This window comes from Vidua chalybeata, chromosome 3 (genome assembly GCF_026979565.1).
Source record: "Vidua chalybeata isolate OUT-0048 chromosome 3, bVidCha1 merged haplotype, whole genome shotgun sequence".
Taxonomy (NCBI): domain Eukaryota; kingdom Metazoa; phylum Chordata; class Aves; order Passeriformes; family Viduidae; genus Vidua; species Vidua chalybeata.
Window position 1 is genome coordinate 52,819,360 of NC_071532.1, and position 25,523 is coordinate 52,844,882.

General features: G+C 37.6%; 1 protein-coding gene across 8 annotated transcripts; it reads left to right on the plus strand.

Moving 5' to 3' along the window:
* The first annotated feature begins 70 nt into the window (after positions 1-70).
* SERAC1 (serine active site containing 1) lies at positions 71-25,009 on the plus strand. Of its 8 annotated transcripts, none has more exons than XM_053937824.1 (18): positions 87-109; positions 419-695; positions 2,350-2,441; positions 3,792-3,828; positions 4,149-4,285; positions 4,615-4,704; positions 5,599-5,730; positions 7,293-7,414; positions 9,460-9,588; positions 10,940-11,053; positions 12,339-12,501; positions 14,651-14,801; positions 15,598-15,739; positions 16,520-16,620; positions 19,587-19,684; positions 20,227-20,409; positions 20,772-20,915; positions 22,780-25,009. In XM_053937824.1, the coding sequence occupies exons 2-18, from the start codon at positions 682-684 to the stop codon at positions 22,908-22,910; spliced, it is 1,980 nt and encodes a 659-aa protein (XP_053793799.1). In that variant the 5' UTR covers positions 87-109; positions 419-681; the 3' UTR covers positions 22,911-25,009. The 8 variants fall into 8 exon arrangements, with proteins under 8 accessions (XP_053793800.1, XP_053793807.1, XP_053793799.1 ...); XM_053937826.1 differs by having other exon boundaries at positions 419-676; XM_053937825.1 differs by lacking the exon at positions 419-695 and having other exon boundaries at positions 71-109.
* Positions 25,010-25,523: the final 514 nt, after the last annotated feature.

The following is a 25,523-nucleotide window of genomic DNA, read 5'->3' on the forward strand; positions in this document are numbered from 1 at the left end:
CGCACGCCGACCCCCGGCAGCGCCCGCGGATTGGCCGGGGCGGCCGGCGGCGCGATGGCGTCACGCGGCGCGCGGGGGCCGCCGCAGGGAGCGGCGGCGCAGGCGGAAGGTGGGAGCGGCGGCCCGGGCTGGGGGCGCGGGGATGGCGGGCGGCGCTGGACGGGCGGGCCGGGGCTCAGGCTGCGCTGTTCCTCCCCGTTGGAAAGAGGCACAGAGCCACCCCAGCCTGGCTCCTTGCCCGTTTACGTGTTGCATTGCTTGAAGTTGGGTTTGCGGTGGTTTTTTTTTTTTGTCTTTTTTTTTTTTTAATACGCCCCAGTTGCGCAGTCGCGGGGCGGGTAGGTGGGGACCGCACCCCGGTGCTGCCTGGGCCAGCTGTGAAACGGTGCGAAATGCATTATATTTGTATGTGCCTAAGCATAGCTCAGCGTGAGCCGGCAGTGCGCGCTCGCAGCCCCGGGAGCAACCGGCTGAAGCTGGCAGCGGGTCCAGGGCGGCGATTCTGCCCCTCTCCTCCGCTCCGGTGAGACCTCACATGGGCTCCCCAACATCAGAAGGACATGGAGCTGCTGGAGCAAGTCTAGAGAAGGGCCACGGAGTTGATAAGAGGGCTGGAGCACTTCCCCTGTGAAAGCAGAGCGAGGAAGTTGGGGCAGTTCAGCCTAGAGAAGAGAAGGTTGCATGGAGACTCCACGGTAACATTCCAGTGTCTGAAGGGTCCTACAGAGAAGTCAGAGAGGGGCACTTAATCGGGAATTGTAGTATAGGACAAGGAGTAATGGGTGCAAACGGAAAGGGGAGACATTTAGTTTAGGTGTTTTTTAAGAAATTCTTGACCGTGCAGGTAGTGAGACACTGGAACAGATTGCTCAGGAAGGTTGTGGGTGCCCCAGCCTTGGAAGTGTTCAAGGCCAGGCTGGAAAAGGCCGTGAGCAGCATGGCCTGGTGGGAGGTTCCCCTGCCCATGGCAGGCGTGTTGGGATTAGATGATCGTTAAGGTCCATTCCAGACCCTTAACATTTGATGATTTGATGCTTGCGCTTGGACATGAACAGGAGCTCCTGGCTCCTGCTCACTTTAGCCTCCTGTGTTTGCAGGTGCATGTTTTAAATTTTAGTAATTGTGGCACCTGCTGTCACTGGACCACATGTTTATTTCAGATTGTGGTTAGAGAGAAGAGTAAATGTGAGTACTGTGATTCTGTGAACCAAGCTAGTAAAGGAACTGACATGAGACAGGGAGTTTGGAGGTGGGAGAGGTGTCCTAGAGGACTGATGATCAAAATCTTAAAAGTGTTTCACAGTGTGTTGTACTCTGTTGAAGTGAATGGATAAACAAGGTTGAAATGACAGAAATCAAAAAGCAGTCTGCAGTGATTTTGACAGTGCTGGGGTAATGCTGATGTTTTTCAAAAATATCCCAGACACAAACAAGAGAGAAGGGAAAAATCAAAACTTTTTGGGAAATAAGAGGGAAGACATGTTAAAAAGAGTCCCCTTGTTCAGAGATGTTGGACACTGATGATAAAACTGATATAAACACTTTTCCTGGTCGGCAGAGTTTACCTTAAATTCAAGGAGACTATCAGGCTTCCATATTTCAACATCAGGTTTACACATGTGACATCTTATAATTTTGAGTTAATTGTGATTGTGGTAACAGAGACCTAATTTGACAGTAATTTGATTAGTATGTGAGAGATACTGGTGTGTTTTTACACCCCTATAAACACATTAACTCAATATTTCAATTAGTATAATTGCACCAATGCAGACATTAAAATTTCACTTAGAAGATAGGAGTTTCATGTTACTTCTGCACTGTATGCAAAAAGTGTTTGTTTTTATGTAGTAGTTCTTTAAGTCTTGTTAGTCAAAATAAAAGATTTACTTGCCAACACAATAAATGATGAACTTTTAAAAGGGGTTGGTTACTGAGTTGTATTAAAGCCCATGTCATACTGAGTAATGTCTTGGTGGAGATAGGACCATATCTGGTATTTAGGGAAGAGTGACTAAAAAGTAGGAAAGGAAACTTAGAAGCAGAGAAGTTAATTGGACATACTTAGTCACTAAAATCAACAGTAACATAATTGATTAAAAAATTGCTTTAAGCTTTTCTCATAACCTAAATTCAGCCCATAAATTGAGAATTCAGCCCATAAATTGAGAAATTTATAGAGTTCTTTAGTCGGAGTGCTTTATATGGAGCGAAATGACACAAACATGGTTTATTGTGACCTTTGCCATCATGACCTTTGCTGTAAAAAGACAGGAAAAAATGCTACAGGATTTCTGCTGTAATTCTCTAATCTGTCATTACTTTTTTTCTTTCCCCCTCAATATGCAGAATGTCAGTGGCTGCTTACTGTGTATTTTGCTACAGAAAAATTGGAACTTCTGGTCCAGCCACAAAAAAACACCTACCCTGGAATGATATCAGTAAGTACAGTTCATTATGTATTGATCTGAAGTGTTAATAAAAAGGAATGACATGACACCGTGAATAATTAAATGATACTGAAGTTTTTAAGCCCTTGAATGCTTAGTGATTAAAAGCTTCTGTTTGTCCCTGCTCTCTGCTTCTGACCTTGCTTTGCATAGTGATATGTAATATGACACCAGCAGATTATCTAGGAACAGATACAAATGCTAGATGAGGGTCTTTCCCTAACTAAATGTGATCTCCTTAAACTATCTTCAACTTCACTTGTATTCTGATATTTTTTTTTTAATCTCTAGAGCCATGAAATAGTTACATTCATAAACAGCGAATAAAGCTTGTTTTTATTATTTCTTTTTCCTTGTTTACTTCAAGCTCTGCTTAGTTTCTGTTTTCTTTGGTGTCTTTGGCATATAATGACAATTCTTACAATTCTGAAATTTATTTCTGGGCATTAAAGATAGGATATTTCAATTTCTGCTCTACAGGAAGCATTGCATTTTTTTTTCTTTTTCAAACTTCTCTGCCAGTTATTTCTTCAACATGTAGCTGCTGCCTCTTGTCTGCATGCAAAATTCTTATGGCCTCACAAAGATGGAAGCTGGTAGCAGTGGTTGTGGGGCAAATCTCCCAATTCATGCTGAGGAAAAGAAATGTTCATGATAGGTGAGATGTGTTACATTGGGTTTGCTGCTGCTGGTAATGATAAGAGTTTCTCTGTATAGAGATCCTTATATCCAGATAATCAGATCAACTTTGTAGATACAAAATAGCTGAAATCTGGAAGGAACAATTTTGTTTAACAGGCAAATTGTTGCAAGTAGCATGTATTTATTATCTGTTTGCTTTATAAATTAGATTAAATTGAATTTTTTTTTAATGTGTTTGCTTATGGAGACTGCAGTACTTCTCAGAAAGTATGCATAGTTCTGTATGTAATAATATACATTGAAGAAATAGCTGCAACATGTAAGAAAAAGTTAACTCCTTACAATTATTTCGAGTTCCAAATCACTGCTAGTGTTACAGGCAGAGAAAGTTTACTGTTGATTCTGGTAGCTGAGCAGTGCATGCAAGTGAGAGGTAGCAATATTCAAAGTAAATAGCACTGGCAGGGTACATGTTTTATCATCTTGCTCAGGAGAGCAGGAAATCTGAATCAAGTAATGTTTTCTCCAGTTGTAAATTTTGGTTAATAATTTCTTAAAAGCTAGAGAGCAATAGATATTTTTTTTAAAGCTTGTTCTTAATGGTTGGTATTCTTATTGTCTGATAATCAAATGGTAACTATGTTTATATTGAGGTCATGCATACAACTTTGTTTGACATTTGGTTTTGATTTTTTCAAGGAAAAATTGCAAAGGTAACTGGATCACTTATACTAGGGTAAGTTGTAACTAATGAGCATATATGTAACTTATGGATACAGTTAAAATTTTGATATGTGTATCTTTTGAAAATGTGATAATATTATGGGATGTTAGACATGGTAGAATATAGTAGTGATAGAATATGATAGTCTTGAAGCACAATTTCTGGTAGTTTTAACTTATTTCAAGTAGTTTATAGCCTTTTCTCTACTTTGCTAAATCAAAATAATCTACAGACTTATATATTTTGTAAAATGATTTATGCCAATGTGATTGTTATTTTTTTATTAAATTGTTTTAGTTGATATTCATATGCAGCTTTTCTTTTCTTTAAAGAGGCTTTGTATTCATTACATATGAAGTCCTGTCCTTAAATAAGTTACTGCAAATTGATACTCAAGCTCTACATCAAGAAAAACTTAAATCCTATGTATACGTACGTACAGCTTCTCTAAGTCCAAGTGAATATCAAGGTAAGATGCATAATTGTATGAGTTCTAAAAACAGAATTTTAAGAGAATAGAATGTTTCTGGAAGTCACCCTTATATAACAAGTAAAGTTGTATTTCCTGAGGTCTGTTACCAAGAAATGTCACCAAATTTATTTTAAGCTTCTGACTAGTTTGGGGTTTTTTTCAAGATAGTTCTTTCTATACATAGTTCTCTGTATATCAGACAATTCTCTTTATATAATATCTATATATATGTGTGTGTGTGTGTATTTCTTTTTCAATATTTTTGCAAGAAGTGAGGTGAGGGAACTGTCTTTCAGACTTCCAGTAATATAAAAATACTCTCGTAGGGGTTACATACAAAGCCAGAAAAGAAATCCATAAAGCAGTGAGGAGAATTCTAGAAACAGAAGCTAAAATCTTCCGGAGGCCTTTTAATGGTAGGTATTGAAAGCAGGACTTTATTTATGATTATTGATTTTTAACAGTAAGAAGTAGGGCAATTAGGAAATAAAACATTTTTTCTTACAAAGTTAGCATGTTCTTTTGTTCTTGAAACAATGGATTATCAGTCAACTGTCTATTTTCTGTGTATTGGAACAATTTCTTTTCTTAAAATAAATGAAAGTGATGGTTAAGAGAAGATTTGACGGTTAGATTTTAACTTGTTCCAGAAGAGATTTATAAGTTAAGATATCAAGTTAATATTTGGTATAATTTTTGTGTAAAAAAGGTGTTTGTGGGATGAAATACTCTCAAAGTCTCATTTTAGAAAAGTATGTATGCTTTCATCAAAATTGACAGTATTAACTGAAAGCAGTACAGTTTTTTGGATCAGTGTTGCTGCTTTTTCAAGTAATTTGAAACAAGAATTTCCATTTGTATCAGAAACTGGGCTCCTGAAGCATACTGTCTATTCTCATTTAACTCTCTGTTAAATGATTATAGCAATGTGCATCTCCACTGTCATCTTATGAAACTAATTCTTCAAGATCAGAGCCTCAAGTGTTGTTAATAATTTGCAGTTCCTACTGGTAATTCTGGTTGGTAAGTGCCAGCCAGGGGTTGTGTGTGTCACATAGATACATGAAATATAAACTTGGTGCCACTAAAATGAGACAAACTCACCATTTTAGGCTCAGCATTTTACTGATGTCATTCTGTCTTTGTTCATTGTACTAATTTAAGGTTAAAGTCTTACACTCTGAATTACTTAAACAAGTAATATTCAAGTATTAAAAAAACTACATATTTCCTCACTCCACAGATAGAAATGTGGCTGGTTAAAATGCTCATTAAGAATAACTTTGATTTCATTTGTTTCCTGGTCAAAGAACAATTCAGTACCTTTGATGGTGAAGATCATGAGTGTGCCTTATGGCTTCTCTTAAAGAGAAGTCAGTCAGAAGACAAAGCAGTCCGGCTGCAGGCTGTACAAGACCTGGCAAGCAACAGTCACTGGCATGGTAATGTATGCTGATGTAGCCTAATTTGTCCCAGAAATTCCACAGAATCTCAGTTAGCTGTTCCAAGTCTGCTGATAGTATGACGAAAAGCTAGCAGCTGCAAGAAGTATAAATATGCTCTGAAACTTGGTCTAAAACATGGGAGAATTATTTACATTTCAAGTAGCTGTTATTTCCTAATGTCTTTCCCTGACACAGTGCGAGTGTCTGCAGTGCAGGCCTCTCTCTGTTTCCCCACCAGAGGATTGTAACCATTGCTGTGCTGCGGAGAGCAGTTCATGCGCTTTAGTTCCTTAGGTTTTCTGTTGGGATTGCTAATGCAGTCACAAGTTTTGGCAGTGATTTTTTTATAAGCCTCTGTAGAGCGAGTTTGAGGTTGTGGTTAAGTTAATAAAAATTGTTTAGGAGCTGATAGGTAGTAATGACAAACCAGAGGTAGAGGGCTTGTACGTGCAAGCATTATCTGTAAGCCATTTTTTGTCCTAGTTATTATTTAATAGTAATGAGTTTTCCCTCTTGCTTTAGGAGCAAATATCCTTGAAACCCCAAGTAAAGGGGGTGTGTATGTATATTTGTGTTTCCTCCTCTCCCCTCTATCACCAGGCTACATAAACTAGGTGGCATTCTATTCTGGACTCTAATTTTGGTAATTCTAGTCACTTGTGGATCTTTCACTTTTCCAGCGCAATTCCACACCATGGGATTTATCTTGTTTCAAATAGCCTTTTTAAAATTCTAAATAATTTCCACTGAGAATTTACACCAGCAAACTGTGTTTGAAAATGTTTGAAAGCTAGGATGTACCAAAACTGAGCTTTGTCCTTTGTAGATGAATACTGTTAGCAGGTGATTTCGGAGCACAAGATGTCCAGTATCAGAAATTTAGTTGCCTTTTGTTATCTCCCTTTCTCTGTAGTGCTCATTGTTGTAGTCAGTTGGACATTTCACAAGCACTAATTATTCTTGCCAACTGTCTCATGAGGAAAACAGTCTTCTTTTAAGCCTGGTGCTTCAAAACCAAGTCAAGAAAGTTTAGGACTCAAAGTATGTGCTAATTTTTCACAACTAGGACAAAGTGTTCAGCTACGACCAAAGTGTTCAGCTCCAGTGAGTTCGGTTTGCAGGTATAAATCACCTCCACCAAAGGAAAAGTGTTGCCAATCTATGACTGTGAAAAGTATCTTTTAAATGGCTTGTCAGTTTTGTTCTAGAATTGTATAACAGTAACAGGAGTATAAGCAAATTTTTGTAGAAAACAGTGTTGATCTGCCTCAAGGTTTTATTTTCTTTTCCTTCAGTTTGCCATTGAATTATCAAACTGGCCTATAATGAACAGTTAGTGCCCAGGTGTATTTCAGCTCAGTGTAGTACTGGTCTAACATCTGCAGTTTTTAACTTCTAGAATTTGTGGTTAGAAAATCAAAGAGTTTTTCTAGGTAGACTGCAGAGAGATGGTTCTTCTTTTCAAGTATATTTACAAAGTAGGTCACAAACTACATTTAAAACAAAATTAAGTATTTAAGGTTAGTTTTAACTCTAACATTGAAATTCTTGTACAACAGATTATCAGTATGTCACAGTTGCTCAAACCTGTGATCAAAGGACTGCTATAGGTTTGGCTCGATCCAAAGATGTTGACCTTCGCTTTTTCCTGCCTCCGCCACCATTGCCAAAAATAAAGACTGTAAGTACAGGAAAAGTAGGTATTAGATGATTCTTAGTTGCTTACTTCTTTTTTACTACTTTTGTTGTTAACTTTTGTTGAAAGTGAAGTTCTTCTAAAGTAACTGAATAGTAGCGAAATACCAAAATACAAAACTGTAATATGTGATACACCATTGGGGTGTATCTGCATTAGGGAGTGGCATGATGGAAAGAAATAAGGTTGGAAGTATTGATCAATTATTATTCTTGGACTGTATGTCCACATGACATATTTACAAGCAGTGAAGCTGAGCCAGTTACCAGTCGGACAGACACACTGCTTGTCTCTATCCAGCAGGCAATGTGAAGAAATTATCCTGGATTGCCTTATTGACACTGAAAGAATCCTACACACAAGGCATGCTCCTGGAGGTCTTTGCCTCCTCAGTAGTACTGTGGTGCTCTGCTGTAGGCTCACTTCTTCACTGCCAGCTTTTGGGTGCCAGCAGATCCTTATTGGATAAATTTGGCCTTATTTTATTTTTAAGTTAATTTTAAACTAAACACATCTTAAATGTGTGTGTATATGTTATATATATGATGGTCTGAGGAGTCATGTCATCAGCTTCTTCAATAAAGAGAACTGGCATATGAAGTATAATATTCAAGGTGTTTTGAAATGCTAATAGAATGAAGAGGGCCAGAAGGCCCACAGAAAATACCTGTGTATCTTAACCAACAGAATTCTGAATATCACCTTTGATTGGCTGTGATATTCTCAGTTTTTGCTTCCTTGCCTTTGTAACATTATGTGATAGTGGATCTGTACCTGTCAGTCCTTAAATACTAGGTTACACCAGTATATGGTTGTGGATATATTTTTACAGCAGTATGATTGCTAGGTGATTGAAGCTAAGAGTTGCTGCTTAGGAAATTGAAGCAAATCATTGTGGCAACTCTAGGCAAAAAAGTCTCCATCTCTGATTTTATCAAAGAATTAGAATAACAGCAAGTTCAATGACGGTGGGGGAAGAAAACTACTTTGACTCTAACAATCAGTATATGGATTGTTAAATGAATACTTGTATTAATTTTTCAGACCAAACATTAAAAAAAGTCTTTATTTTTTACTAGTAATTTATGCATTTGTTTTAATGGAGCAGCACCAAAAGCACAGCATCACAAGTTGGTGGATGAGGAAGGTGATTGTCCCACTCTGCTCTGCACTGGTGTGGCCTTGCCTTGAGCACTGTGTGCAGTTTTGGGCACTACAGTATAAGGAAGATACTAGATTATTAGAGAGTGTCCAAAGAAGAGCAACAAAGATGGTGGAGTGCCTTGAGGGGAAACCACATGAGGAGTGGCTGAGATCACTTGTCTGTTCAGCCTGGAGGAGACTGAGGGGAGACCATTGCAGCCACAACTTCCTCATGAGGGGAAGCTGAGAGGCAGACACTGATCTCTTCACTCTGGTGGCCAGTGACAGGACCTGAGGGAATGGCCTGAAGCTCTTTCAGGGGAAGTTTAGGTTGGATATCAGGAAAAGTTCTTCACCCAGAGGGTAGCTGAGCACTGGAACAGGCTCCCCAGGGTCCTGGACCCAAGCCTGACACAATTCAAGCAGCTTTTGGACAATGCTCTCAGGCAAATGGTGTGATTCTTGGGGTGGTCTTGTGCAGGACCAGGAGTTGGACTTCTATGGTCCTTGTGGGTCACTTGCAGCTCTGAGTATTTTATGATTCTATGAAAATTTCTATGTAGTTATGGGTGAACTTTTAAGTTTCCTCTGTCAAGAGGAACTGGTTTTTCTTCTGCTCTTTGGAACCATTAGAATAATGTCACCAAAATACGAAGTGTAAAGCTTGCTTTTTATCAGTTATTTGGTGGTTTTGTAATTATCAGTTTCCAAAATCCTTACAGATAAAACTATTGGACTGAAGTTGCAGAGCACTTGAGTTCAAGGTTCATATTTTATGTCCTCACTAGTATGACGGATTCCATTATTTCAAATATTTCTCTCTTCTGCATTTTGCTTCATGCTTTGAACAAAATAACCCAAAAGCTGTTTGTGCTTACTTCTCACAGGACTATCCCATAGAAGATGAACTTCGCTTGTTATTGGTATCTTTACCACAGACTGGTCTTGATCCATGTGTCCAGTACTTCACATCTCTTGCATTACGTGAAAGTAGCCAGACTCTTGCTGCACAAAGGGTGAGTTTCCATCTGCAGAACAGAACTGTTTGGGTCCTTTGTTCCTGCAGAGCTCAAAGATACAAATATTTTTCCATATTTTTTATCATTGTAAGAGGAAGAGGAATACAGACATTTAGTGATTGTAGAACATGAGCAAAATCTCTTGCAAATACAGTCTGTCTGCATGAAAGCTTGTTTATATTTCCCAGCTATGCTAGTTGAAAGGTGCAGCTAAAGTATCTTACAAGCTTTCCCATTAGGCAGGCATTTCAACACTCTGTCCAAAACATTCCTTCCCCTTGTACTGCTCATAAAATGATTTCTCACATTTCATCTTACTGTTGTTTGAATGTTCTTTCACTGATGAGATTATTAAATCTCTCTTAAGTATCTAGTAAAATGGTAGGTTGTTAGCACACCTTAAATAGTAAACTTTGTTACATCACATGGAAGTGCCTCTTTGAAATAGGTCCCTTTTACCAAGCCAGAATTGTAGTAGTCTATGGTCTGTTTGGACCTGGATCTAGGAATTCTCCAACTGTGTCTGTGCAACAACTTCCTAAGTGGCTTTAGGAATGTCATTTAAAGTGTCATTATTGTTTAAAAGTAATATTTATGTCAGTTGCATCCACTCCCGCTTGTGAATTTTCCATTTTGTTGTTTAAAAGTTCTGACTTCCTTAATCAGTGATTGTTATTTTTTATAAGATGCAATAAGAAAAATGAATGTCATTTTAATAACAATGCTTGTCAGTCTTCATTTAGAGTTTCCAGAGTGCAATAACTCTTTATTTTCTATGACAGAGTTATGTGTGCTATTTTTACACTATTACTCCTTTACTGTTTTCACAGCCAGAGCTCGTGCTACAAAGGGAGCTTTGGTAAGACACCACACTTGGAAGTATTTTGATTTTTATTGAGGTTATGTTGGTCTTTCTGCTGCGTGATTGAGAGACTGGTCTTCTGAGGCTGTGCCACATATTGAAGACCTTTCTTCCTCCTCTTCTAAGTTTTGCAAGTCTAGAGTTACGCTGATTCTTGCTTTTTTTATGCTTAAGCAATGATCTTAAAAGATGACATTCATTAACAAAATGAAAATACTAGATGTTCCCCCCTTTATTGTATGTTTTGAAGTTAATAGACTAAGGAGACTACACACTGAAAATCTAGTTAATATTTCCAGTTAAAAATAGTAAATACTTTTAGGATGTACTGTTGTGTAATTTGTACGTTTTGAGAAGTGCATGCATGCTGTGCACTCTTTAAAGCAATTTCTATAGATCATTACGCACTTAACATTCTAGATTAGAAATCCTTTTTTTATGTAGCCATTTGAAATGTGTTACTATTTTTATGGTTTTTCATTTCAGGGAGGCTTATGGTGTTTTGGAGGAAATGGACTTCCATATTGTGACACATTGAGTAAAATCCCTTCAGAGACAGTGGAACTCTTTTGCTTACAGGCTTTAGTACAGCATTCTAAGGTAATTTGTCTTTAAACTGTAACTAAAAAGCTACGTTTATAGACATTCCTTTCTGATGCACTCTCATGTATTGGGAAGGAGTTGCCATTTCCCTGTCTCCTACCCCTTTGTCCTTCTGTAAGAATGTTTGAACAACTGAGATGGGTGTGAAATGAACACATTCCTGTAACAAAGTAGGGTTTTTTTCTCATGAGGAAGAGTATTTAAGTTTCATTGTTGTTTCTAATTCACCCTTACAAGTTCCCCTGTACTATACCTGTGTTTATCTTTGAAAAAGTAAAAGGGCAGCTCTGAGGCTCTAATGCCAGGTTTTCATGAAGCAAAATAGTGTCATGAATTCACTCTACTCAGAAACCAGAACAGAATGCAAACTTTACCCATAAACAAAGGTATTCTTTGGGCAGAATATTGCACAGCAAGCAGCTAATACAGTGACCTTCCTGGGACCAGTCTGATTTTTGCAGACACAGATGAAGAGTATGGAAGACATTTTATAACAGTGATGCTTCTTGTTTCCTATTGGTACATTCTTCTGTAACTTTAATTGTTCAGAAGCCTAGAACACTGAAAAACAGTGTTGAGAATGCTAAATGGTTACTGATAGTTGGGATGGATAAAGTGCGGCTTCCTGGTATTCTTTTCACATCTTCCATATTCATAGAAATACTGACTTAGTCTAGAATTTGTTATTTTCTAGATTTTCAGTTTAAGCAGGTTGTGACTCTACTCATTCCAAATGCCTGTTGAAAGCCACAGGCTTGAGGATATCAGCAATTCCAAAGCTACTCTGCATATTCATCTGGACTAAATTGTTGCCCTTAGGATCAGTAATGATAGCTGTACTATTTGGAATGTAAAAAACTTTTTCATTTTGAAGAGAAGGAATTATAATGGTTGCATTTTGGGTGATGAACAAGTGGCTGTGGTTGAGATAGTGCTTTAGCAAATGCAGACAATTGACCTGTTCAGACTCTCGAACTTGAGTTGAAATTTGATCATGCCAAGTGGAGATCATTTCATCTCTCTCAGACATGAAGAAGGGTAGAGAGGTGGTACTCAAAGATTTTCAAGTTGTCAATTCATAGGAATTATGCATTTTGCATATTAAAACATTATTTCCTCTTCAAATATAGCATAATAAATTCTAGATTAATGTAATTTCTTTGCAACAAGGGCTGTGTTATACCTGCTTCTTAAAACTCCCTAATTTATGAATTAACAGTGTCTAAAAAACCTTTTGCAGAATGTCTATTTATTGTCACTGTAATTTACTTTGTAATGCCAGATTTCGTCTCACTGTGATAAAATTGAAGCTAAAGGAGGCCTCCAGCTGCTGCAGAGGATATACCAGCTACGTAAAGATTCAGCAAAGATACAGAGGAACATAATCCGCATTATTGGGAACATGGCTTTGGATGAACGTCTTCACTCATCCATAGTACGTGCAGGTAAACAGAAAGCTGTCTCAGTGGTAGATATCTACTCCAAAAGTTTCAGATAGATAAAATAAATAAATAGAAAATGTCAATATGCAGTTCTGTAAATCCAAGCTGATGTTAAATACAGAGTGCATTTTTATACAGAAGTAGCAAAGGCACAGGAAAAGATGGTGAGGGTGATAAAAAATTTGCAATGGCTGTGATATGAAGAACAAATAACTCGACTAAGACACTTAGCATGGAAAAGGCAACTGAAAGAGAATACAATGGAGATTTATTAAATTCTCTTCACTGGCATAGAGAAGGCAAAGAGGGAATGGTTATCTGCTGTTTGTTGTATTGCAAGACCAAAGGTTCTTGTACATTAAATTATAAAGAGACAGAACAAATAAATAGTATTTTCCATATATTGTATGACCAAAATAAAACTTGTCACAAAACATTATGGTAGTTGAAGACTCACAAAGCTTCAAAGAGTGGTGAGACAAATTCATGAAATGAAAAATCCATAAAGTTCTACAAATGGAAACAGTTGACTGCAGAAAATCCAAGAGTATAGACTAGAATCAGAACTGTGTAATTGTCCCTTTATTGCTCTATTCTTGTATTGGTCTGCAGCTTTCATACTGCTCACTTCTGAAGAAAGGCAGCTGGACATAAAGGCCTTTGTCCTGGGCTCTGGCACCATTCTTGAATTTTAATAATTGTTGAAACCATACATGTAGAAGAAGGGATGGAAACAGGAGAGCCAGCAGCTCCCTGGGACAGAGCTCTCAGTACAAAAGGAATTTTAGACAGTGAATCAAACTCCAGAGATGAGCAGTTGGATACTGCTAGTCCAGAGTTGATAAAGCTTCTCTTTTATTGCTGGATGATGCATAAGAAGAAGGAACTTCTAAAGCTCTTTTTCTTGCAAAAATTGCTAGCACAAGAAGAAAAACAGTAATGAACTGTGTAGTAGCTGTGGTAGGGTCTCTGGGGGCAGAACACTTATTTTGATTCTGAACAGTTATTTTTGACTCTTCATCTTGACTCATTTAAGAGAAATGCGAAATCAGAGACAAAACCAGTTTTAGTCAGACTATCTTGGCAGTCTTCCACCGTGTTTGGAGAACTGAAAGTAGACTTTAGGTAGTATTCTTCTTAAGTACAACTTTCACAATGGTCAGCATATATTCTGCTTAGAAACATAATTTAAATTCATTATTCTTAAATAAAGATTACAATCCTCAAAGGTCTAGTAGTTTTGTTAATTTAAGGCAAAACTTTAATGTCAATTTTTTCTTTTCCTCAGTCTACCGTAAATGATTTTGAATTAGCAGTTTACTGACTGTTCTAGTAGCAACATAATGTACATGGTTTTGAGACAATGCTCATGAAGTAAATTCCCAGGTTTTATTTATGGACTTGACTGTTATGTAACTGTGATTTATAGGCTGTTTTTGCTAGCAACAGGATTTATCAGGATATAAAAGATATTCCTTTACATTTCTCAGTAGTCTATAACAATTCCCATCCATGTTTGAGAAAATTTTACACCTTAGGCAGAGTATCATAAAGTGTTTGTAAGTAAGTAATAGTATCTTTGACTTAAAATTTTATTGAGGATTGTATCCAGTTTAATTGTCTTATGTATAAATAGTATACAAATTTTAGAATGGCAAAGATATTTTAGTCACATTAAGAGTTTTTATTACGCTGGATTTTAAAATTAGAAATTATTGTACTTTCACAGCAAGCATCAATTTTTTTACCTACCGTTACTCTTGTAGGTTGTTTTCTATGCCTTTCTTATGCTTTAAGCTTCATTGACTCCATCTTCCTGGCACTTTACCTGCAAAAAGAGATCTGAGGTCTGTTCTTGCTACAGCTGTACTGACCTGCTGATACACTTTCTTTTTCTCCTGAGAAGGGGTTCTCCTTCAGATCATAAGATGAAGAGTAGTAAAATACATCTAAATTTTTGAATTTAGGAGATTCCACTTAGCTAGCCTTGACTTTCCTGAGGTAAAGAGTAGATTGAAATAATTTATTTTGATGTTGTCATTCTTAAGTTTTAACATCTATTTTCAGATGTATGGTTTGATGGTTGATGTTTCTGAATTCTCTTGTTCAGATGATGTTTCTATTAGTTGACCTGCCCCTTTTCTCAATGTAGGTTGGGTTTCTGTACTTGCTGAAGTAATGAAATCCCCACACATCATTCAGTCTTCTCATGCATCCAGAGCTTTGGCTAATCTAGACAGGGACATGGTGAAAGAAAAATATCCAGATGGTGTTTATGTGTTACATCCACAATATCGTAGCAGGTAAAGTAGAAGGAGTCATTGTACATGCTGTACTTAGAGTTACTTGTTCTGCTGTTCTGTTACAAAACTTTGGAAGAATTGGCATCAGAGTGCTGCTGTACTGATGTTACCTTGCCCCTCCTGTTCTTCAGTGGATTGAAAAGACTGAATTTAGATTCTCAAGTAGAAGAACAGGTAGAAGTGGTTGAAGCAGTCCCTAGGTGTGGATAGAGTATTACTGTAATGCATGGAAAATCTGAACACAAAACATGAAATTAATTACTGTTTTGTGTGGGTTGCAACTGTTTAACCTTTGCACTTTTTCTTGGGATACAGTGCCTTGTAATTATTCTATTGGCAACAGCACATGTTGGCCTAAGATGCAGTAAATTTTCATCCTCAGTAATAGTGATTGTATGTCTGGGACTAAAGCAGTCTCCAGTGTGGGTGTCAGCAGCAAGTATTCCCTGGGTCATTGGTGTTACTCTGGTTACAGTGAAGATCTAATGTGTTGATAAGGCTGGAGCTACCATGCCACATGTACAGTAGCTGGTGGGAAAGGTGTTTTTCATTATAGAAAATTACAATTTGTGAGGTGGGAACCTTCCATACCTCATTTTATCTTTCTTTTGTGTGGTTCCCTAGTTTTTGTTTTTATCTGAGTATGCTCTTTGAAATATCATGAAACGTTGGCCATAAGGTGAGAAGTCACATGTAATGTTAAAAAAAGCATTTTGGCATCCCTTAGGTTAAAAGTTCCAATTTGTTAAAAGAACACGTACTACGTATCTCTTAAAATTTCCTTTTGGTTGATCAGCCAGCCTATCAGAGCAGACATCCTTTTCGTTCACGGTCTTTTGGGAGCAGCATTTAAAACCTGGCGACAGCAAGATGTTGACCGGCGTTGGGATAAAAAGGCCTCAGAGGGGGAAGAGGACTACAGTCAGTGCTGGCCAAAGGTAAAAAGACAGTAACGTTTTCACATGTGGCTGCTGCTTTCTCATTCATGACAGCTGTCCTGAGCATCTAGAAGGACACTGTCTGGCAGATGTCTTTTTTTAAGTCAATTTCTTGTAGTTTGTTATACAAGTGGCAGTTTTCAAGTTCCTAATGTTAAATTTTTGTTAATGACTTGTTTGTTGTTCTTGCAAGGAAAAATCCCTGCTTAGTTTTATGTTCTCAACATCATTCACATGCTAGTGAAAGAGAAGGTAATGGCTGCTTTCCTTATGCTTTCTCTTCCTTTTCTTTTTTTTAATGGAATGTTATTGCTGAGGAAAAGATTTATAGAATAACATTTTAAATTAAGTTCCCTTTCTTACCTTGGTGTCTGAGTACCTTACTTTGTTCAGATTGCTATTTAAATATTGTTGGTGAATAAGTAATTACTGCTCCAAGCAAACTCACATTGGTATAGCCACTAAAGTATCTCTCTGAAACTTGAGCTGATCAGTCCTGTTGGTAATCTTAGTAACTTGTTTCACCCAGGAGAGGGAGCCAGGCATGCACGAGTTAGAGATGAATCCTCATTCTTTGCCTGCTTTGTGGCTCAGAAACAATCTAGAGTTCAGCATGTGATAAAAGAATGATAATCCAGGTGTAACATAAATTTGGGGATTAACTGAAGAGCAAAAGTCTTGCTTGATACTGTCCCCATAGTAACATCTTTTCTCCATTACTTTCAAGAGTTTAAGTACATAAATTATAAGCTCCTTTGGTTTTGCTTTTCTTTAATTTAGACATGGCTTGCTTCAGACTGTCCTTCCCTTAGAATCATATCTGTGGAGTATGACACCCATTTGAGTGACTGGAAAGCAAAATGTCCTGTTGAGGCTCACAGGTAACAAATGCAGCATCTGCAATTTGGAGAGGGGGTAGGACACAGACCTGTAAAGCTGATCCTTGGGATCACCTAGTGTGAAAGAGTCAATTTAACTTTTCCTGTTGCTTTGAAAAATCAAATTAGGAAAAATATTAAGTATAGTCATGGTATGCTGAAGTTTTTAGCCTCATGGATAGCTACATGTGGCAATTTCATGAATTCTTACAATCTGTTTTGCCTCATGTTAAGGGAGACACTAAGTTATGCTATTAGTTAATGAAAATACAACACCAACTTTATATCTTACGGGGTGTCTTTTTTAAAGTGACATAATAATGCTTCATAAGCACAGCAAAAAAAAAATTACTGTACTGTGTCTTTATATTCCTGATAAAATGAAGCATATATTTTCATAGAATCATTTAGGTTGGAAAAGACCCTTCAGAAGATCAAGTACAATCATTAACCCAGCACTGCCAAGGCTACCACAAAACAATGTTCCTAAGTGCCACATCCACATGCCTTTTAAAAGCTCAACCACTTCCTGGGAAGCCTGTTTCAGAGCATCACAACCCTTTTGATGAAGACATTTTTCCTGATATCCAACCTAAACCTTCCCTATTATCTCTTGTCCCTGTCACTGGTGCCCTGGGAGAAGAGGCTGACCCCCACCCAACTGCACTCTCAGGTGGTTGTAGAGAGTGGTAAGTTCTTCCCTTGGCCTCCTTTTCTCCAGGCTAATCAATCCCAGTTCCCTCAGACTCTCCTCACAGGACTTGTGCTCCAGACCTTCACTGGCTCCATTGCCCTTCTCTGGACCCCATGTAGAGCCTCAATGTCTTTGTTGTAGTGAGGGGCCCAAAACTGAACACAAGACTCGAGGTGCAGCCTCACCCATGCCTTCCCTAGTCCTATTTCTGATACAAACATACTGTTATTCAAAAAATGTTACTTTGATGGTAAAATACAATAACTATCTGATTCAATCAGAGTGTAATTGCCCTTGCTAGAGGAATGGAATGCTGTTTTTACTAACCTTGAACAGGGTAGGTCAGAGGAAGATGCTACTACCAAACATGTTGAAAAATAAAAACACTTTGAGCCTGTAAAAGTTTTTTGTCTTGAATAGAATTTGGTTATTAGTTTCAGTGATCTTTAAATCTGAATCCTTGAAACATTTATGCAGATATTTAAGCATGTAACTAGTACTGTAAATTAAACTTGTGTACTGTAGCAGGGGCATGTGCATGGCTGCTTACAGGTCCAGAATCTGAAAATTAATTACGTTTTTTTGTGCAGGGAAGAAAAAAACATTCAACAGGAATAATAGACCAAGAAGTTGGTACCTGTTCATTCCCTCCTCTCTCTGGCTATATGAAAGATCAGTGCAATTACTGCATTAAGGAAAACATGTAAGCAGGGAGAAAATGAGGAACACATGACTGTTAATGTGCCTATTTGAAATTAGGCAGAAAAATTACAGTAAGGAGCATGTAGGTGGTTACCTGTGCAGGTCCAAGAAGTCTGGAATTGGCTTTAAATTGCACCAGGGGAGGTTTAGATTGGGTATTAGGAAGAAATTCTTCACTAAAAGCATCATCAAGCCCTGGAAGAGGTTGCCTAGGGAAGTGGTTGAGTCCCGATCCTTGAAGATAGTATAAAGACAGACAGATAAGGCTCTTAGGGACATGGGTTTGTGGTGGACTTGGCTGTCCACCTTTGGCTAACAGTTGGACTCCATGATCTTACAGGTCTTTTAAACATAAATGATTCAATGATTCTAAGAAAACTCTTCATGTGTCTGTCTGGAGTAAGTATGTTAAAAGAAGTAAACATATATTTCCTTTTTCTTTCCCAAAGATAACATCCTTTTCATTACAAAATGGAAAATTACATTACCTGCTATTTATGATCACCCAAGCATAATATTTGATAATTTTATAGTTTTATATGGTTAATAATAAATGAAATATATTGAAGATATTTTTAACTAGCAGGGACAATGAGGTTGCAGTAAAAAAACAACCTTATGTTTGCTCTTAAATGTACAGTCTCATTCACTGTTTCAAAAGTGAATTTTTGTGTCTCTCTGCTAGCCTAGAGTGTAGTGTTCAACTGAAAAGACAGATTTGATTATTCTTTTCATATGTGTTATAAAGCAATTTCTAGTGAGAATGCTGAGACCAATAGAGATGAACTGAATTATTTTGCACAGTGGTTGCCCCCGTATCCTGATGTTTTCATTGCCCAAGGGCCTTTGTTTGATTCTTGTTACACTGCAAGGAACAAAGTACAGTGCAAGTGTTGCGCTTTCAAGCTTGGATTGGGCATCGGCATTGGTTTTGTTTTGGTTCTACCACAAATTCATTTTCAAACTTTAATGTCTAGCTTATCCTTTCCAGAGCTCAGGCTTCTAATTTATAAAATGGAGATTATTGTGCTTTCATACTGTTCCAGTACAAAGCATTTGGAGATTGTCTGGCAAGTGTAACTGACATTAGCTGTGATTTTTTTAAATATATTGGTTGATCATGCACTTAGGTTTTAAATTTCTGTGCATTGCTTCACTTTTTGAGCATTGTTTAGCGAAGTGTATGAGGTTTGTTCATGTTGCAGGGTGTAAAGTTCATTATGTGTTGATGTTGCTTTCATAGAATAACAACTGTTTTACTACAATGTGTAAATGAAACTATTTAAAACTCCATAAAACAACTTGTCAAGAAAATAGAAATGTTTGCTGAGCAAAATTAAACTAGGACTTTCTAGCAAGAGCAAGAAACTGAATTTAGCTCAATTCCCATTGTCCTTGTGAAGTGATCCTTACAGAAGTTCTTGACTTTTTTCAATGTAGAAACAATAATTAAATAATTATTTATTTACCTAATTCACTTTCATAAATGTACAGCACTGAAATTCATTGTGTTTTAACATTGCCTTTTAACCTGTCACGCTCCATTATGCTTGTGTTTGTTTTTTCTTTGCAGGAAGTCTATTGCTTTCAGGAGCAGTGAGCTGCTTGACAAGCTCAAAGCTGCTGGGATTGGAGACAGACCTCTGGTGTGGGTATCCCATAGTATGGGTGGTAAGTATGTTGCCTGTTTGATATAAAGCATTTATTTGCATTAAAGATTTCAGAATAAGCCATTAACCAAATTCAGGTAGAAATACAATTATTCAGAATAGTTTAGTTTAAAAATTGGCAAAAACCTAAAAATGAAAACCAGATTTCTTTCTTTCTTAATGGATCATATTTAATAGAATATACATTTTGAAAGGATTGTTATTGCTATTTGTTCTTACTGTGTTGATTTAAAAACTCAATGAGTTGAAATTCATGTAAATGGAAATCCAGAGGCAAAATTTTCTCCATGATCAGGCATATAGTAAATGTCATTAGCAATACATAACACAAATCAAAATTGGATTTGCATCATTCATTGACATTTTGTATTGATGCCTCCTCAAGCGTGATTTGGGATTTTTTCAAGTTAATCTTACATATTTGACAGTATAAGGACTAATCAACCAAGGCAAGAATATGGTTAGTTGTTTCATGGTTAATATAGCATGGTCATTATTTCCCAGTGATTTAAATCCCTGCATTAATTCAGCTTCTGTTGCCAGGTCTTCTAGTCAAAAAGATGCTGGTGGATGCTTCCAAGAATCCAGAAATGGATAAAATTGTAAACAACACCAGAGGAATTGTATTTTATAGCGTACCTCACCATGGTTCCCAGCTGGCTGAATATTCTATAAATGCCAGATATCTCCTCTTCCCGTCTGTGGAGGTTAAAGAGCTCAGCAAGGGTATGTTCACTTTGCTACCATCTAGCAACAGGAGCTCTGCTAATCTGTTCTTGCTGCTTTGGGTTTTTTCATGGTGCTGTCAGAGAAAGCTGGGGAAAAACAACAAACCTCCTTTTTATGTTTTGGGTTGTGTATTGAATTATTGCAAGTAATTCTGAGTAGCTGTTTCATTTGATTGCAGAGGTGAGGGGAAAAGGGAGAGTCAGAAGAAATTGTTGCATATGCTAGTTGGTAGAAGGGATTACAAACAAAATGCTATACCTTTTACTGTCATAGTAATGAAAACATCTCTAGCAATGTAGTCTTGCCAGAAAAATGCTATAATCTTATAACACTACAAAAATTATGTTGCTCTTTCTCAGATTCTCCTGCCCTTAAAGAGCTGAATGATGACTTCTTGTCTTTTGCCAAAGACAAGAAATTTTCAGTGCTGAGTTTTGCAGAAACCCTACCAACACACATAGGCAGCATGCTAAAACTACATGTTGTACCTGTGGAGTCAGCAGGTAAGTGAGAAATAGCCATTTAATTTATTTAATTTTATATATATTGATATAATTTGATATATATTGATGTAAACATCAATAACAAGAAAAGGTTATAAATATTATGGTTAAAAACCTAGAAAAATAAGTCTATTACATTCTGGGGGTTTGGTTTAAAGTTTTGACTGAGCATCCCTGCTGAGATCAGAAGATCTACATTTAGATCTTAGAATAGCAGTTCTTTGTTTTGATTTTTCAAAATGAGAGTAACGTTTGTTAAAAAAGCAGGATAGACCCTGGTCTAATGTTGGAGTCTTTCCTTTGGAATTATGACTAGTTGTGGTTTATCTTTGTACAGGTAGGCTGCATAGTGTTTCAGATGCTTCTGCAAATTCCAGCTATGTTCTCCTTTAAAAAACTAAGAAAGAAAATTAGTCAACTGTAATGGAAGGAGAAAGTCACAAAGCTGGTTTTCAGTGTTAAGGATCCTTTACTTTCCACATCTCATGAATTCCAGCAATAGAGTTTGCCTCCTAAAGAGTTCCCTCCATCTTTTTGCCTTTTTTTAGGAGAAGGGGAAGCCAGGCAATTTTTTCCCTTGCTTTTTTTTTTTCTCCTTTTTTTTTAAACTGTTTTATGTCTTATATTTTCAGTCTTTCTTCTGCACTGCCCAAGGTATCTGTAAAGTCCTAAACCATTGCTTTGTTAGGTTTTAGACCAGGTTTACCACCAGCTAAATCCACTAGTTTGAATGCAAGGTTAGATACTCTGAAAAAGGTATACATCCCTGTTTTTCTGAATCACTATTTAGCAGGTTTTTTACAGTATGTCCTCTTGAGCAGCAGTGTTTTGCAAAAATGTTGCTGATGCAGTTTTATTGACAAGGACCCAAAAACTGGACCTTTTTTGCTATTGTTTAGCAAAATAAGGTTAAAAAGAGGGCTAAATAACAGAGCCCAAATGAGCACTGTGCACTTGTAATTTTGTGGTGTGTCTCACCTCTTCTAGGGATGACACCTAGTGCAGCACATGAGCGCTCTTGAAAACCTTTAGAGGGCACGTGGCAGTTCAGTATCAGGCCACTCTGTTCAAAACACAGGCTGACAAGCAGGCAGCTCCCTGTTTCTTGCATGTCTGCTTGGTCTCATGAAAGTGGAGCTTCATCCTGCTCTTATAAAATTTTACCTGGTTAAAGATACAGAAGTCAAAGCAAAATGGAGGATTTCTCTAGATGATGAGTGCATAGACAATAAACTGGAATGTGGCAGTCACAGCATCCTAACTGGAAAGTTAGTAGTGATGGCTGTCAATAAAGAATAAATGCTGTAGTGTGCCCAAAATCAGTAGCTGAAAATGGAATATTTTTATTCTACAATTAAGCAATGTAAATATTTCATTTGTCTGGAAATGTGCATAGTGATTTGCAGCATATTTCAGGTTCATTGTAGTCCAAATTTTAATGTCCATGTCAAAGTATTTGTGTAAGGAATATGGGTGATCAGTTTCAAGTTACTATGCATTAAACTACATCCCTGGTCCTATCAATGCTTAAACCTCAGTCAGGACTGTGCTATCAGTAAATGAAGTTTTGTTTCAGCAAAGTTGTCTGTATGGAGAAATGTACATTTGTGTATTTCAAACAAAGACAGTAGAACTCTGACCTAATGGTGTAGTGTGTCAGTGTGGGTTTTGTGGCAACACAAAGCTCTATGAGGCTATAACTGTGTGTACTGATGCTTTTAGCACATGAAAAAATAATGATGAACAAAGAGTTTTACTGAAGATAGAAGTTACTTTTGAGAGAGAAATTGCTAGTGCAAGATGTTATTTTGAGTCTAGGTCATCTTACGAACTCTGGTAGTTTTCTTTTTTTTTCCTTTCCCAGACATAGGAATTGGAGACCTTATTCCAGTGGATGTTAATCATCTAAATATCTGCAAGCCAAAGAAGAAGGATGCTTTCCTGTATCAACGTACACTGAAGTTCATTCAGGATGTTTTAGCCCAAGAACTGTGAGACTGAGGTTTTGCCATCCTTTCCTGCTTGTGTCCTGTGTTTGGTGTAACACAGAAACTTCTCCTAACCTTTGCTAGGGGATCTGCAGAATTACAAGGGTGCTGTGTCAATAGTATCTGCTGCTGAATAATTTCCTGTACATCTTGAATTTTAGACACCTGTCCAATTTATTTCTCAAAATACATTCAAAACAAATACAAACTTGGCAAAAAGAAAGTGCGTGCCCAGGTTATCTTCTTTTAGCAAAAAAAAAAAAACCAAGCTTGCCTTGAAAGCAGGTAAATATACACCTGAGATAAAGTCTTATAGACAGGATTATAAACAATTAAATGAGGTGGTTATTTGTTGGGTCAAAGGGGAGAAGCAGCATGTGGCTGCTGCAAAGTTTTGGTTTACTGTCCATGTTAGGGTCACCTGACTGGAGCCTGAAAAATTAATACTCAAGTGAATGAAGGTAGCATTTTGGTCTAGTGGCCCAATTTTAGGAGGTTTTGTCATTTGCCTTTTCATTTAATAGATCACCCAGATTGGTCAGCAGACACAGCATCTGTTTTTCTGCATGAGAAAGAGACAGGTTGGTAGTTTGCCTTGCTTAGAAAATTGTTTTAGTCTGTTTGTATTAATGAAAACAAAAGGAAAGAAATATTCATCTTGTACATTTCCCTCTAATCTTAGCAACTTGTGAGGCTGCTTTCCTTAGGACAGTGTGTATCTGGTCAGACAGGGCAGTTCTGTGCTTGTTCACATTGAAGATGTGTTTGATGAGCTCAGCTCTTCTGCTTTGCTCTTGGGACACTCCAAAAAGTTAGTACATTCAAATCCCTGGCTTGTGTTACTCATACAGAAACTTTTCTGTAGCTGATTTAAAGAAGAGCATTGAAAATGCGCAGGTGGAGCACAACAAATGTAGGCCCTGACAAGAAAGCTAATGCTTAGAGTTTGGAGCTGAGGTAGAAAAAAGCAGGAAGAAAATCAGGTGATTATAAGGCCTCACTGGGAATTACCACAAATGTTTTGGTTTTCTGGGGCTCAAATATATCTGTTGGTGTAGATACAGGGAAAACCAGCAGTGTCTTATTTGTGTTTATGTTTAGGATACCGTAACAGTACTGATGAAAAATCAGTATTTTTAGATAAAAGAATGGCAGTGCATAGTCACTGTTTTAAGTCTTAGATAATTCGCACTGTGGTTAAAAGCTGTCTCATGTTATTGTGGTCTCTTTACTCCCTTTCTTTACCTGCATCCCTCTCTGAAAACAAACATAGGCTGTGTAAAGCTGTACTGCCTTTGCTGACCATTTGTTAAATAAGGTCTATATTGATGACAGACTTGAGGTGTCTCCTCATATTACTCCTGTGAGATGGATCCAGTTTTGCTGCCCTTCAAATGATGGCTGTGAAAGCTGCCAAGGAGGTGGGATGCACCTTGCAGTTCTGCATGGGCTTGGTTCTGTGGGCACTGCAGTCCTGCCAGGTCCTGAAAGCAGCTCAAAATACACTTCTGGAAATTGAGGGAACTGCAAAGTAGAATTCACAACAGCAGTACAGAGACTGTATAGCACTACACTGGCAAAAAGAGCATTTCCCCCCCTAACTGAAATGTAGGTAATAACACTGCATGGCAGTATTTTGTATAGAAAATGTAACAGAAATGTCCCAATTTCTGAAGAGCTTTATATTTTTTACACTGTGGTTTAGACTTCAGAGTGTAAATATATTAGTATACTTTGTATTCACAAAGTAGAGTATGTGGAATTCATGGTGAATAGACAAGACTTCTAATAGCTGAATGCTTGTTTCATGTGACTAAATCTATTGGTTTTAGTAGACTCCCTTGGCTTGCACAGATTCAGATCAGTGACATTAAATATTAATCTTAGTAAATGCATCTATGTTTTGTAACTGGAATTCTTAAGGCAATGTTCTCCTTTTTGTAACTGTATTTATATATGTGTAACTTCTAAAACTAATATTTGGTGGGGGTTGTTGGGTTTGGGGGTTTGGGCTTTATTTTCTTTGAATATAGTAATAAAATGTGATCTAAAAATGTCTTGGATATGCCACATTGTGTATTAAAGGTTCTTGATCTGCCAGCTGAATATTCTGGACCATGTTCATTTTTGTTAAAGATCTGCATATTTTTTAGTTACTCTTGTGCTGGGAGAATGTAACATTACCCTTCACTTGGGTAAGTGGCACTGTGCTGGGGGGGTGGCTGGTCAGGCATGTTTTGCCAAACTGAGCAGTTTGTCAGTTGTGCTTTTGGAGTTTGCAGCAGTGTCTTCTAAAGCATGTGCAGACATGAGTTTGAGGGCCAGCAGGTCTGTGGCCCAGCATTCATGTCTGCTTCCCATCAGGAATTGGATGCTTTTATGCTTCCTGCTGTCACATTAATTGAGAGTAATGTCTTTGTGTAAATTCTCAGGTCTCAAAGTACTCTTTTAATCCCATCCAGTGACTCAGCTGCAGGTGTGGCAGGCAGGTTGTGTGTGAGTTGTCTGAGGAGATGATGTTTCATCTGCATTGTGGCATCCAAGAGGAAATGGTGAGACAGGAAGGGAGGCCTGAAAGGAGTTGGTCAGTCCTCTTGCCCTTGTTGTCCAGCAGTCTGGT

What these genes read in the sequence shown, in the direction of transcription:
- SERAC1 (XM_053937824.1), top strand. An exon ending in CTTCCGGAGGCCTTTTAATG is followed by an intron (nt 4,705 to 5,598) that starts GTAGGTATTGAA and finishes TCCTGGTCAAAG; the next exon opens with AACAATTCAGTACCTTTGAT. An exon ending in CTTTAGTACAGCATTCTAAG is followed by an intron (nt 11,054 to 12,338) that starts GTAATTTGTCTT and finishes TTGTAATGCCAG; the next exon opens with ATTTCGTCTCACTGTGATAA.